The sequence below is a fragment of the Notothenia rossii genome (assembly GCF_949606895.1).
Source record: "Notothenia rossii genome assembly, chromosome: 3".
Lineage (NCBI taxonomy): Eukaryota > Metazoa > Chordata > Actinopteri > Perciformes > Nototheniidae > Notothenia > Notothenia rossii.
The window spans coordinates 74,162,458-74,177,045 of record NC_136901.1 but is presented as its reverse complement, the minus strand read 5'-3'; the positions used below and the strand labels follow the sequence as shown (position 1 = coordinate 74,177,045).

Genomic DNA, 14,588 nt, shown 5'->3' with positions numbered 1-14,588 from the left:
GACCACAATTGTAATGAAAATGGGATCTTACTAAGAAAGAACAATCCAATATTTAGATGTTGGTTATCCTTTTGTTGAACGGTCTGTTTAAAATGAATTGAAGCATCAGACTAAAAAAGCTTTTGAAAATAGCCGAATATTTCGATTAAGGTAAGGTGACCAGATTTTCAAAATGAAAACCGGGGACATTTTGAGTTTTGCGGTCAATATATCATTAACATATCCAATTGTCTTCACTGTTAAAGAAAAAAGGGGGACAATTCTGGTTTAATGTAATTCGAACATTTGAGCTGTTGGATACAAACAGAAGGAAGATAGCTCATATATGAGACTTCAAAGGTCTTTTATTTTGAAACTGTACATCAGATTGTCCAGATTCTCTCTGAGTGACTAGATGGGGTGTCCTGCTATCACCCTGAAGTGAAATAAGTCTTTGATACTGGATAGTATTTGTTTTATTCTTATCTAAAAACAGAGGGAGGATCGCTCATATATGAGACTTCAAAGGTATTTTATTTTGAAACTCTACATCAGATTGTCCTGATTCTCTCTGAGTGACTAGATGGGGTGTCCTATCACCCTGGAGTGAAATAAGTCTTTGATAATTTGACAGTTTTTTTATTTATTCTTGTATAAAAACGGAAGGACGATAGCCCATATATGAGATTTCAAAAGTATTTTATTTTGAAATTCTACATCAGATTGTCCTGATTTTCTCTGATTGACTAGATAGGGTCTCCTGCTATCACCCTTAAGTGAAACAAGTATTTGATTGACTTCGAATGACTCTTTGATTATGGAAGGTTTCCATTCAATAATAATCAAAATATAGATGGACAATAGATCTAATTTGAGATTTTAAACAGCATACATTTTAAATTGTGCTTCAGAAAGTAATGTTATTTTAGGAGTGTTGTGAGATGGTGTCAACATCAATTAAAATTAGTCACCCAGTAGAAATGTCAGATATGTCTTCATAACTGTATACTTACATTTTACATTCACTCAGTTATAATGTGGTAGTTATACGTAGTTTATTTTAAATTATTATTGATCACATGATATAGTACATATTTCTTAATTTAAGTTCCAGTATATATGAATATGTTTGGTGTTTTTTTTAGGTATATTTCTTATTGACCGAGTAAATGCTTTTATTTTGAAGGCAGTTTTTACAGGCCTCTACCGTAATCCATCAACGTGCTTTTGACTGTGTTTTCCGAAGTGGGGACTGGCTTGACCACAGTCTGTTAACCCAGTGTTTCCTGACATGAAACGTTTTATTTCACCTTGCTATGTGTTTTTAACGTATATTAAAAAAACGGGGACATTTCCGGGGACAGTTTCAACCGGGGACAAGCCAATACAAACGGGGACTTCCCCCGGAAAACGGGGATGTCTGGTCACCCTAGATTAAGGTCAAAATATAATATTTGTAAATCTGACTCTGAAAGAGTCAGTGCCTCACCAGCCATGAACCTCACCGCACGTCACTGGTAGAGAGAAGTTGTCAAAGGTGCTGCAGCCTTCGAGGAACAACACGGGAGAGGAAGACAGCTGACGATCTTCAGTCATAATTCAATGGGGTATGTAAATTATTTCAGAAAACACTTTTTGCTATATTCCATGGAATGGTCTTAACGCCCCGATAGCAATGAATATATCAAAAGCTTTGACAATAAATACATTAAAAACTTAATCTGTGGAAGCCGTGGTATTGTAAAAAGCACAACCAATCATTTTAGCCGGCCCGGCTAAAGTAACTGGACGGCCTACCTGCCTGTCAGCCTTCCATCTCGTGCACAAACTTACCTCGTGCCCTCATTGGTCATGTGCGCGTTCGTGTGTGTTGGAGGAGGGGCTCTGTGAGGAAGTCTGAACGAAGAGGAAGATTTTTTCCGGTTGTGTATTTTCAAATTCTAGCGCACTCGAGCTGGTTTCTCCATTCTTACCTACCCTACCTTTAACTCTTTTTAGGGTGCAGTTATATTTTTTATTTATTTCAAAGTGGGCCCATTTTAATAATATTTTTCTTCCTTCAAATGTGTAGAGGACTCCCCAAGTGCTGTTTTTAATGTATTTTAAAGTAGGCCTGTGTATTATTTTTAATTCTCCTTATAGGAGTTCTTTGTTTCTTATTAGAGGTTAACAGTTTTATATAATGTAATAAATAGCCTAATAAATGCAACAAAACTGTAGTTTTTGTCTGATATAACAATACATACAACTTTATTAGCTATCAAGCTATGAAATATGTTTTGCGGCTCCAGACAAAAAAATGTTTTGGAAAAAGGAGCAAAATGGCTCTTTTGGTCAAAAAGGTTTCAGACCCCTGGGGCAACCTTTTTGATATGAAGTGCCATTTTTTTTTTAAATTGTTACCGTTCTGTGATTCTCCAGAACACACATGTTATGATATTAGGGTCATGCAGAGTGAGATGAGATCGCTGTCCCTTTAAGAGAGAGAGAGAGAGAGAGAGAGAGAGAGAGAGAGAGAGAGAGAGAGAGAGAGAGAGAGAGAGAGAGAGAGAGAGAGAGAGAGAGAGAGAGAGAGAGAGAGAGAGAGAGAGAGAGAGAGAGAGAGAGAGAGAGGTGTGGCTTGTGCATGTGTGTGTGTGGATGGCAGAGCGACAGTGAGGGAACGTGTGTATGTTTCTGGAAGTGAAACGAGGCAGCAGAAAAACAGGGGTCTGTGATGGATTTTGTGAAACAGAAGAACAGCTAAATAAATGCAACGGCCTCCCAAGAAGAGCTCGCCTCTCTCCAGTCATTTAAGCTAAAGTGGGTTATTGAACCTGAAGCTTGTTGCTGCTGCCCTCCTCGACTACGGTCTGGGAGCCGACAGGAAAGTTCAACACACAGATGGCCAGTCCGCCCCTTTGTAGCATATTATTTCGATGAGCAGATCGCCACTGGGCTTTCCACTAAAGACACAGCCACGCAAAAACTGCGGCATTTGTACAGCTCCTTATGGGTAGGCCTACTGCAATTTGTGAAGTTCTTTCCTCTGTGGTAAAACGATCAGCACTGCACCACGGAGGAAAGCGGCAGAAAGTCACCTGGAGTTAAAGAGAGCGGGGCTGCGTTGCGTGCATGGCTTCCTTCTGCAGGTAGACGCGCTCTGGCGGCGGTCTCGTTCAGGATCCGAAAATACAATTTAAATATTATTGCACACTTATTCCACTTATTCCTAGTGTGCCACTGGTTACGGTGCCGCGTGCCAATGCTGGCACGCATGCCAGGGGTTGCCGACTCCTGGTCTAGACTGACAATTTTTTGGAGCTGGAAGTGAACCGGATTCCGGAGCTAAGAGGCGGTGCCTCTGCGGTGTGAACAGGGAAAACCGGTACTTTTCAGGCTCCAGCTCCGAGCCGGAGCTGAAAACGCGTTGTTGTGAAAGGGGCATGAGAGAACTTTGGTGCGTCTAAGCTTAAAAGGAGCAACAGAAGTATTAGGGTACATGTCGAGTCAAACATGGAGATAAGCTCATCAGCACTAAAAGCACAGTTCACCTCTAATTTACAGATCGGAGAAGCATTAAAAACATCAGAAAACTGTGAGGCAGTCAAGGGGTTAATCGAACGCAGACGACGCGCAGGGGCACATGATTCGACTCCTGCGGAAGGGATCGAAGTTGTAAACAGAACAGCTAAATGGTCTGAGATACCCGTTGCTGCACAGATTTGATCCACAGAGACAGACAGTCCAAACGGTAATACTAAGTCCAAAGTGTGTCCTTTTTCGTGTGTTGGGCCAGCCACGGACTGAACGAGACCAAAATAATCAAGGTGATTTAAAAAGTCCCTAACCAGAGGTTTGAACTCGCAACACACATGGACATTGAAGTCTCCAGAGATCAAAACACGATCAAATATCACCATGATCCCGGACAGAGAGTCAGAAAACTCATTTATTAAATCCTTATTGCAATTTGGTGGACGATAAACAACTGCGCAGAGTATAGTCGAGGCCTGGGGGGTATACTACGAAGTAGGCTTGGGCGGTATCATTTTTTTCATACCGTCATACCTTGCTGACATCATACCGTGGTATACGGTATATGACGGTATGACTTGCGTCGACTTGAGTGAGGTGGCGTTCGGCGGCAAATAGATGTTTCGAACGGTATATTATATGTTCGGTGTAAAATGCAGCCCGAGCCGGTAGACGCTCGCAAAGTGCCGCGACGTGCGCAAGTGCAAAACAAGGGCTGCATACATGACACATTGTGCAAATGGCACATTTTGAGTCGGATACAGGACGCGTTTGTAGATGTCCGACGTTGTTTCCATTGTGAGCTAAGTTAACAATATATCATCATACATAAACATTTTCCGGGAGTAAATACTTGACTTATTGAATAAAGTTTGCTATATTCACTAACTAGTTTGGCAATATTATTCCGTGCATGTGTTAAAAACCTTATTTCCATTTGATTCATTGGATTACTCGCGTGAATGTTTAGCACGTAAATGCTTTCGTTTTTAAAACCGTCCGACCTCGACTACAAAACCATCAACCAGTTGCATAGGATTAAAAAATGTCAACACTCACTCACCCCGTCTTAAACATTCCCAAAGAAGTGCCTCTGTCTCTCGTTGTGCTGGATGAAGTCACTGGCGACGAGTAAACCCAAAATAGTCCCAAACAGGCGCAGAGGCATTTTTCTTTTTTACTAGTTGTCCGAGTTCGGGGCCGGCAAATGCTGCCGCCATCTTGCTCAGCTCAGCTCTGTGCTGAGCTCTGAAAGCGGGAAAGACGGACTGCCCTCTGCTGGCGCGTGCTGTGCATTACAACCAATGTCGTCCCTGTCAAAACTCCGTGTCAGTGTAATACAATGAAAAGCATCTGTGATTTGGCGCACAGTCTGTGACGTCACGGTATTGAAAATCCTACCGACGGGATTTCGAAATACCCTGGTATACCGTAATACCGTCATACCGCCCAAGCCTACTACGAAGCTGGTTCAACCTAACCTGGATATGTTTGAGTTAGCCGGTTGGCTTAATCCAAAACATACGCGCTCTCGCTAAACGGTACTACGACGCGGGTTATCAAGTAGATCGCGCGTTCACATGAAAGGGGTATTTGGAGCATTCGACCAATCACAAACATGGACAAGCGTACTGACAGCGCAGCGTCATACTTCCTGAATGAAAAGTATTATATAATTAGACACGTATGAAGATGTTAAACTTTAAACATCCATGACTTAAACACTTTATCCAGGATAAAAGCCACATAGCTGCAAGGTGAATACAGCTGGTAAAAGAAAAGTGTTTGAATGCGTACATTAACAGGTTTATGATATCACTGCCCCATCTAAGACACGAGTGGATCTGACTTTAATTACATTTGTCTCTAGTGTTTCGTCAACTTAATGTGTTGCTTAAAATAATACTTCTGCATACAGTATGTGACACTGTGAGTGTTGCACGGCCAGATACGGCTCAGCTGACTCAGATAAGGAGATATATGATACATTATGATGTGATATGCCGCGGACTGTACTTAATGTTACTCTGATCCGGTTACTTATGTTGTGGCAGATATTTAACTTAAGTAGGCTTTCTTAACGCTAATGTTATAATAGTCAGATTGCTCTGAAGATGGGAGGTGATATTCTATTAACGTTCACGTTCACACAGTCGGTGATTTTTGCCGGCCGTCTTTCCTGCAACAGCAGCTTTTCTGTATTTCCTTTCTCCTGTAAATATGACTTGATCACTTTAAACTCTGCACACTGAGCTCTGATTGGTCAGCAGGCAGTGCTTGCACTGAGTTGATCTCTTAGCCTGCAACCTAACCTGCTCCGGGGCAGGTTAGCCGCACAGCATAAGTTACCATGGAGATCTAGCCCGCTTAAAAAGAACCAGCTTCGTAGGACCGGAAACACCGAGTTTTCCCTGAAGTTAGCCGGCTAAGCGAAAATCCTGCTTCGTAGTATACCCCCCTGGTTCAGTTCAAAAAGCTGCAACTCAAAGCTAGCGTAGCTAGTTCCAGGGTGAAGCAATCGGCATTGGAGGCTAGCTCTAAACACTGATGCGATGCCCCCACCACGGTCGGTGGTACGGGGGGAGCTGAAGAATGTACAGTCAGGAGGAAGAAGTTCAGAAAATGGTGTATACTCGCCAGCGTGGACCCAGGTCTCCGTCAGAAACATAAAATCCAGTTCACGAAAGACTCTTCCTCCCTCACCGCATTAAAAACATCACTCAAAACACACCTGTTCAACACTGCATTCAACCACTGACCACCACCCCCCCCCCCCCTATTTTTTCTTTTCTTTATCTCTTTTTGTATTTATCTTTGTTTTTTCTTTTCTGTCAAAGCGTCTTTGAGGTTTTAGAAAAGCGCTATACAAGTCTAATGTATTATTATCATTATTATCATTATCTTAAAAAATGCTGTTGTGTCTCGTCAAATGTGTTAGTTTTGTTTATTTATTTTGTCTGTCATTTCGTTTTATTTTGTATTTACCTCTTGTCTTTCATTTCAGGCCCTGTTTTCTTCCTCCCCTTGTGTGTTTTTCCCGCCATCATCAGTGTTTGCCCCGCCCTTGATTGTTTCCACCTGTTCCCACTCACCTCATGTTTAAATACTCCTGTCTCTCCCCTGTCCTGTGTCAGTTCGTCTTGTTTGTTTCCCCGAATGTTCGTGCCAAGCCTCAGCTCTGAAAGGATCGTTTTTCACTCATGTCAGGTTTTGTTATATTTCTTTGTTTTGTTAGGCTTAAGTTTTGATTAAGTCCTCTTTTTGTTACGTTAGTTTTTTCCTCCGTGTGAGCGCTTTTTGTTATTCCCACTAGGCCTACCTACTCTGTTAAGAGGGATTACCTGATCTGTTAAAATAAATACACTTTTTTATTACATTCAAGACTTTGTGTCTGGGTCATGCATTTGGGTTCATCAGTTTGTGTCGAGGTCCTTACAAATGCTTTGTCACCACGCTCTCAGGGTCGGTTCACCCAGATTTAAAATAATATATTTTATCTTACCTTGAGAGGTTTCAGCCAGGCAGATGATTCTGATTTTACTTACCAAGGTTTTGAGATATCAATCTCTGAGACTTCTGCCCTCAGCCGCAACATAGATGGAGATCTCGAAACATGGGCAAGTAAAACCAAAACTACCCACATGGCTAGAAACCAGAAAGGAAAGTGTCATATTTATTCATTGCTGTAGTTTACTGAACCAACCCTATAAAAAATGCCTGTTTTTTGAAAGTTTATATTTTGGGTGCCTTGTCCTGGGCCCTGCTTTATCAGTAAGGTAGTTCAGCATGTCACCTTCTTTTGCTTTCATGGTATTTTCTCATTCTTTTGAAAGCACATGTGATTTATAATACTTGTAATTGCAAAATGTATAGAGCATTACAGAAAAGCTTTTCATAATAATCTCACTGTTGTTCACACTTTAGTTCAATCTCTCTGGTCAAATTACAGAAGGAATGAGAATGATGTCAAGAATTAGGGAAGGAAACAGCGTTGTGATGGGATTTCATTTTCAACAAAAGTGAAAGAGGACTTAAAACTAAAACTGACAGTAGACTGCTTTTCTCTGAAACCAAGAACTTCTTTGTAAACATGTGACCTTATGGGGGGCGTATCATATACTATCTATTTTTACTTTAACATGGAAAAACTGAAGTGAAAATTAAAAGGAAATGAATATCAGCGTCCATCAGATATTACTTATAATATTAGTATTCCCTCCACAAATGTCCTGACAGTGTAACTACCACGCAGCTACAGTGGAAAGAAACTATTGAAACTTGCATTTTCGTCTGATCAAGGTGTTAACCACTGATGCACACGTACAAAATCAGACGATGCAGGGACTAACCCACACTCTGTGTTGCTTAATGTAATAGACCATGCAAATCTAAAGCAACTTGATTTAAATTGTGTCCATAATTTCTTTTTACCAATTCTGTTAGTAATTTAGGTTTATGTTTTGGTAAGTAAAACGTGATTTTGCATAATACTTTAGTTTCCTGATTTTGACGATATGACAAAATACAAATATTCAATGTCTTTTTTGTGATATTAAGGTATTCAATTTTCACATAGACATTCAGTAGAGTTGAATTGCTTTATTTGTTTTATATGAAATAATTGTATGCAGCCAATTTACTTACGTATATGCATTCTTTAGGAAGACAAACGTATCCCTTACTAGCAATGTACTCATTTGACCTGAGCTTCGTGTTAAATGTAATTTGCAAATAAGAACAAGTGGCAAATAAGATACAGATGAACCGTTGCCTTCATTTACTAAGATATTATATATGATTCTTTTTGTATTCCTCATCTGTTTGGATCTTTGTTTTTTCATGGCATCAAAAAGAGATAGTGTTCAAAATGTTTTTTTAAAATGTGTTAATTGGTCATACAGAAATGATAGTGTGAGTTTGATTTTAAAGTTTGGTTAAATCTGAGTGTTTACAGATCCAACAAGTTACACTTTTTAGATTCCTATTATAACACATGATGTTAAAATGTCACAGGTTCAAACCCCACTGCAGTCAGCATGTCGTTGTGTCCCTGGGCAAGACACTTCACCCCAAATTGCTCCTGTGGGGATTGCCTACAGTATATATGTAAGTACATTTGGATAAAAACGTCTAACAAATGACATGTAATGTGAAAAATGTAATGTTTTGAAGTTTCACTTCCCAGCCTGATAGAAATTCCCCTGATCACAGGAAGTATGATGAGGTAAGGAAGTGAAAAGAGTATTTAAGAGGGACCCTCAGCCTCTACCTCTTCACAGTCCTCCTGTCAACAAACAGTGCTCTCTCAGACTAGCTAACATCTCTAGCTGCACTTGTTACTGCTCGTTCTATCATCTTCACAGCAAGAATCAAGATTTGTTCTAGCTAGTGTCTTCTCGACCAAAAAGGAAAGCAACAATGTCCGGCATCATGAAAGTGTTTCTGCTCCTGGCTGTCATCGTCTGCATCACTGAAGCCCAACGTAAGTGTTTGTACTATATCAGCATTTACAACTCTTACACAGAAAATGTCAGATCTTTAATATACTTTTGTAAACGTCTCGGTAACTGTTAGATGAAATATGTGCACTGAAAACTAATTGTAATGAAATGATTTTTTCCTTGTCTTTTTCTGTAGGTCATCAATCAGAAGGCTGTCTGTGTCAACGTGTCATTAGTAAAATACGCTCAAAAGTAAAGGACATCCAAATCTACCCGGCAACCACGTTCTGTGACAAAGTGGAGATTGTGTAAGTTACAGTAAAATGGTTTATTAATTGCTATTAGGACAATGTATCTACCTGGAACCAATAAAACCTAGTAATTCAATTTAATTTATATGTATCAAAGGTTAGAGTTCAGCCTCAGTTGGGTGGAACATTATAATGCACTTCTAGTTATCTGCCTCATGATTTATGAATATTTGTTAAAATACATTATTTGGTTAAAATATGTTTTTAACGTGAGGTCTCCTCTGTCCATTTCAACAGTGTCACCGACAGAAGGGGAGCTCGCTTCTGCCTGGACCCAGAGTTGGCGGCAGTCCAGAGAGTCATGGCTTCCATCATGTAAGCATACCAGACATCAATCCAAGCCTTTTCTTCAAATACACTGACCATCCAATGACAATGTTTACTCTGTCAGTGATTCTCTATATTTAATGGAACAGTAATGAGTGATGTGATGCCTTCTTCTCCACACTTTTGTATCTTATGTTTCTGGTTTTGTTTTGATTTATAGAAAAGCCAGAACCACAGCCAGACCAGCTGCGCTCACTTCCAGCCCAGACAGCACCAACACAGCTAGCCTCTAATACAACTCCTGGGATCAAAAAGAAGCTAAAATGACCTCTGACTCCGTTTGAAAATGCAACTTCAAGGAATGTAGATTGTGAAATGAATGAATGAAACTGTTTGTCTATTTATCCTCTATTTATACTCTGGAGTAAATCTGTTAATTTGTACCTGTCTTTTATTCGTTTTTGTAAATTGATGTATGTGTTGAACCAAGTCCTTTGCCTTTTGGTAATTTCAGTGTTTTTCTAAATAAACATAAAATCAATGGAGCATTGAGTGCTTGTTTTCTGTTCAAAGTCTTATAATGTTGTGTCAACAAACACTGCTACCTTGCGGTTCAGGGCTGCCAATGCAAGATGTTAAGTACATGTGTCAGGTCATGTATCCTGTACAAATCCCTTTAGAGGGAGTTACTCTCTAAGAAGTTTTCTAGATATGATTAATATGGCTAACATATGCAACAGATAGCATGAGGACACCGAAGCTGCATGGCGATGACAGGAGGTAAACTGTCAACACCATGTGCTCCCGCTCAATTCAGCAAAACACATTTCCAAAAAACTCAACTTTAAATCCAGTGTGTAAAATCACTTCAGGTTTATTACCTGAGAACCAGCCTTGTCTATAATGATTCTATGCTAAGTTTTAGGATTGTCTCATCAATTTCACATTGATTATTCCTCAATTATCCCCATTCCCCAGAGAACTCAGTACAAAATCCTCCTGATGACATACAAAGCCCTCCATAACCTGGCCCCATCCTACCTGACTGACCTCCTCCACAGACACACTCCCACTCGCTCCCTCCGCTCTGCTGCTGCCAACCTCCTGTCCCCCCCCACCCGGCGCAACTTCAAGTCCTCGGGCGGCAGACCCTTCTCCGTTGCTGCACCCACCCTCTGGAACTCACTACTCCAATCCATCAAATCAAATCAAGTTTAATTTATAAAGCACATTTAAAAGCGATTTTTGGTCGAGCCAAAGTGCTGTACAGTACATTAAATAAAAACACATTACTACAATCACAATAAAAGACAATACATTACAACAGATATCAAAAACACAGGGAAAAGTCAGGAGTCGTGCTCCGCTCTGGCTAGAAGGGCAGGGAGAAGAAGTGTATCTTAAGAGTATTTAAAAAACCCTAGGATCTGGGCCCGACCTCACATGGAGGGGCAGAGTGTTCCAGAGCTATAGGGCCAGCTACTGCGAAGGCTCGGTGCCCTCGGGTTTTGAGCCTGGTCTTGGGCACTATCAGCAGCAGCTGGTCAGCCGACCTTAAAGCTCTAGTTGGGGTGTAGCAATGGAGGAGTTCGGCTATATAGGCAGGAGCCGGCCCATTTAGTGCTTTAAAAACAAATAAAAGGATTTTAAAATCAATTCGGAACCGAATTGGAAGCCAGAATTGGGGTGATGTGGTCCCGTTTTTTGTCGCCAGACAGAAGACGTGCTGCTGCGTTTTGGACTAGCTGCAGGCGTTTAATTGAGGCCTGGTCCATACCCACGTATAGAGCGTTGCAGTAATCCAGTCTCGAGGTTACAAAGGCATTAATAACCCTTTCTAAGTCTTTAAAAGATAAACACAACATGGTTTTGGCCAATAGTCTCCTTTAAAAAAAGCAGGATTTGACTACGGTGCTGACCTGCTTGTCGAATTTAAAAGTGCTAGTGAAGGTCACTCCAAGGTTCATGACAGAGGGGAGGATGTGTTTATTGAGAGAGCCCAGAATATCAACCGGAGAGGCTGGAGGTTGGGGTCCAAAAAAGATGACCTCAGTCCTGCTCTTGTTGCGGTTGAGAACGTTTTTGCTCAGCCAGGATTTTATCTCTGTTAAGCAGTCCATCAACTGCTGTGGTGAGTGTTTGACATTTGCTTTGAGAGGCAGATAGATCTGTACATCGTCAGCGTAGCAGTGGAAGGGAATATTGTGTTTTGTGAGAATTGAACATAGTACAGTAAAAAGAGGATGGGGCCCAGAATCGAGCCTTGGGGAACCCCACAGGTAAGAGGGGCTTTGGCAGAGGAGAAGGCACCTAGCTGCACTGAGAAGTTACGTTCTGTCAGGTAGGACCTGAACCATGCAAGGCCAGAGCCTGTGATGCCAGCGGACTGTTCAAGCCGTGACAACAGGATGCTATGGTCCACAGTGTCAAAGGCAGCTGTCAGGTCTAAAAGCACCAGGACAGCTGGGCTACCTGAGTCGGCGGCTAGGAGCAGATCATTAAAAACTCTTAAAAGGGCTGTTTCAGTGCTGTGCATGGGTTTGAAGCCAGACTGAAACTTTTCATGGATTCCATGCGTGGTTAAGAAAGACTGCAGCTGGGCGTAAACTACTCGCTCCAGGGCTTTAGATAAAAAAAGGTAGCTGGGAGATGGGCCTAAAATTTGCGAGATGGAGGGGGCGAGATTTTTCTTTTTAAGTAGTGGCTTGACCACGGCATGTTTGAAGGCAGCTGGGACACATCCTGAGCTAAGAGAGGTGTTTATAAGCAATAAAATACTTGCTCCAACTGAATCGAAAACATCTCTGAGAAGGCGAGAGGGAATGCTGTCTGAGGTGCAGTTTGTCGGCCGCAGGTGCTTGACTATATCCGAGAGAGAAGAGAGGGATACAGGCTCAAAGTGGTCGAGGACAGCAGGGCACAGAAAGGGAGCAGGATCTGGGTTAGCACTAGTGTGGGCTAGCCTAAGTGCAGATACTTTTTCAATAAAAATGGTAAGAAACTTATCACAGAGAGTAGCCGATGGCACAATATAAGAAACATCACAGGGATTAATAATAAAGTTGAGGACATTAAAAAGAACCTGAGGTTTATGGCTGTTTTTGGAGATAAAGAGAGAAATGTGCTCTGTTTTGGCTGCTTTGACTGCCGTCTGGTAGTCGGAAAGGCAAGCACGAAGGATTTCTAGGTAGACATGGAGTTGATCCTTTTTCCATTTTCTCTCTGCACGCCTGCAAGGGCGTCTGATACCTCATTCCCACCAACGGTGTTTCAGGGCCGGTTCGGAGCTGGAGCTTGAAAAGCACCGGGTTTTCCTCTTCACACCGCAGTGGAGCAGCCTCTTAGCTCCGGAATCCGGTTCATTTCGAACACCAAAAAATTGTCCGGCCAGAGCAAAAGCACCACATACGTCACGCTTACGTCGAGGCGGGGGCAGGGGCAGGGGCAGGGGCAGGGGCGGGATCAACTCCTGAACAACAACAAAAAGTTTGTGTGAATGAGGTAAGAGAGCACAAGTACAGTCATTGAGCCACGGCTCTGATGCGGCTTTCACATCAGCGCTTTTCTAGCTCCGTACTAGAGCTTTTCTGGTTCAGCTCCGGTTTCCCTTTTCTGCTCCCGCTTTGTTCACACCACCCAGAGCCCGACTGATGCTGCCGCTGCTGCGTCATGACGTCACCGTTTACATCGCTGATTTTCTCCCCAACGGCGTTACGGCGCTCACAACAACAACAACAATGGGGGACTGCGTCGGCTCGATGATCGTTTTGCTTTTAATCACACGAAGCAAGATTAAATTAAATAACGGCTTCTCCAACCTTATGCTTTTCTCCAGAGTGCCGTGGTTCATTGTTTAATAATGTGTTTCTGCGGCATTTACCGACCGCTGCAGTGCTGGCTGCTCTTCCACCGGAGTTTATTCTCTTGTTAGCTCCCGGTTAGCTCACACTGCAGCAGCCGCTCTAACTGTCCGACTGTCACACAAGCAGCTGATACATACTGTATCCCCAGTTCCCCTTAAGTGAATGTGTGTCAGTCTTAATTGACGCTGTTTGGCATCAGAACGCTGTTATTAAAGTTTCTCTGGTATAAAATGGGTGATGTTAGCATAGCAACCGAAGCTAAACTGACTACTTGCTATTACTCTCCCATTGTGGCATAAACCGTTTTCTACAGGCACATTTTACCGGCGTATTTTTATTATGATTCTACTTGTGATAGTCGGACACGATAACCTGTGCAGCCCATGTATTGATTCCATCCGATAGCTGCTATAATACAAAACAAAACGTCTGCCTCTCTCCACAATGATCAATAACAGTGAACGGATGGTCAAAGTAAGGTACAAATAAACAGAATCACACGAAGCCTGGTTAGTGTTGCCTGACTTTATAAAGTGTGTTTATAAGCACTACTGCTTGTAGGCAGGCATGACGAGACTCTTCAGTCGACCCATGTTCAGGGGAGGTGGGTTTAGTTTCCTGCACGCCTCGACGTAACGGTACGTCCACACAGCAGCTTTAAAAAAATCTTCCAACGCTTCTCTGCCCATTGACTTTGAATGGGGGCGACGTCACTTTGCCTCGCTGTTCGCCGAACTGTATTGTGGGGAAGCAAAGCGAAGATTTTCAGGATTTTCAGGATTCAAAAGTTGAGCAATGTTCAACTTTTGAAGCTGAGCTGGAAGCGTCAGCCAATCAAATCCCGTTTATGCAAATCTGACAGTACAAGCGCTAGCCAATCAGACCACGTGTAAGCTGGGAGAGACTTCATTTCATTTCCTCATATTCCAAACGAGAAATTACGGTAGCAAATCACCCGGTTCTTTACGACCAGTACTATTTACCGGGATACAAACCGGAGGAACCAGGCATGGAGGGAGGTGGCAGAGACAGTGGGTGAAACTGGTAGGTTTTCGCCTGTTTGGGGAGTTTATATATATATACATTGCTCGCATAAAATCCCCGGGGTTTTTTGCTTTGTATGTCAGGGGCGGGAGATTCATGTGATTGGTTGTTGGTCGCGTTGCTCGCAAAAAGTCCCAAAGCTCTCGGACACGCCCAGCTCTAAGATT

The 14,588-nt window shown here is 42.2% G+C and overlaps 1 protein-coding gene across 7 annotated transcripts in view; it reads left to right on the top strand.

Moving 5' to 3' along the window:
• LOC307033380 (C-X-C motif chemokine 6-like) overlaps positions 1-14,588 on the top strand; it is a 28,223-nt gene that overhangs the window by 3,379 nt on the left and 10,256 nt on the right. The window contains exons 1-5 of one of the 7 annotated variants that reach the window (XM_079671824.1): positions 6,455-6,781; positions 8,885-8,977; positions 9,133-9,244; positions 9,485-9,562; positions 9,735-10,059. In XM_079671824.1, the coding sequence (XP_079527950.1) occupies positions 8,914-8,977; positions 9,133-9,244; positions 9,485-9,562; positions 9,735-9,807 (327 nt within the window). In that variant the 5' untranslated portion in view covers positions 6,455-6,781; positions 8,885-8,913 and the 3' untranslated portion in view covers positions 9,808-10,059. The other 6 variants (XM_079671825.1, XM_079671823.1, XM_079671821.1 and 3 more) reach the window with 6 other exon arrangements.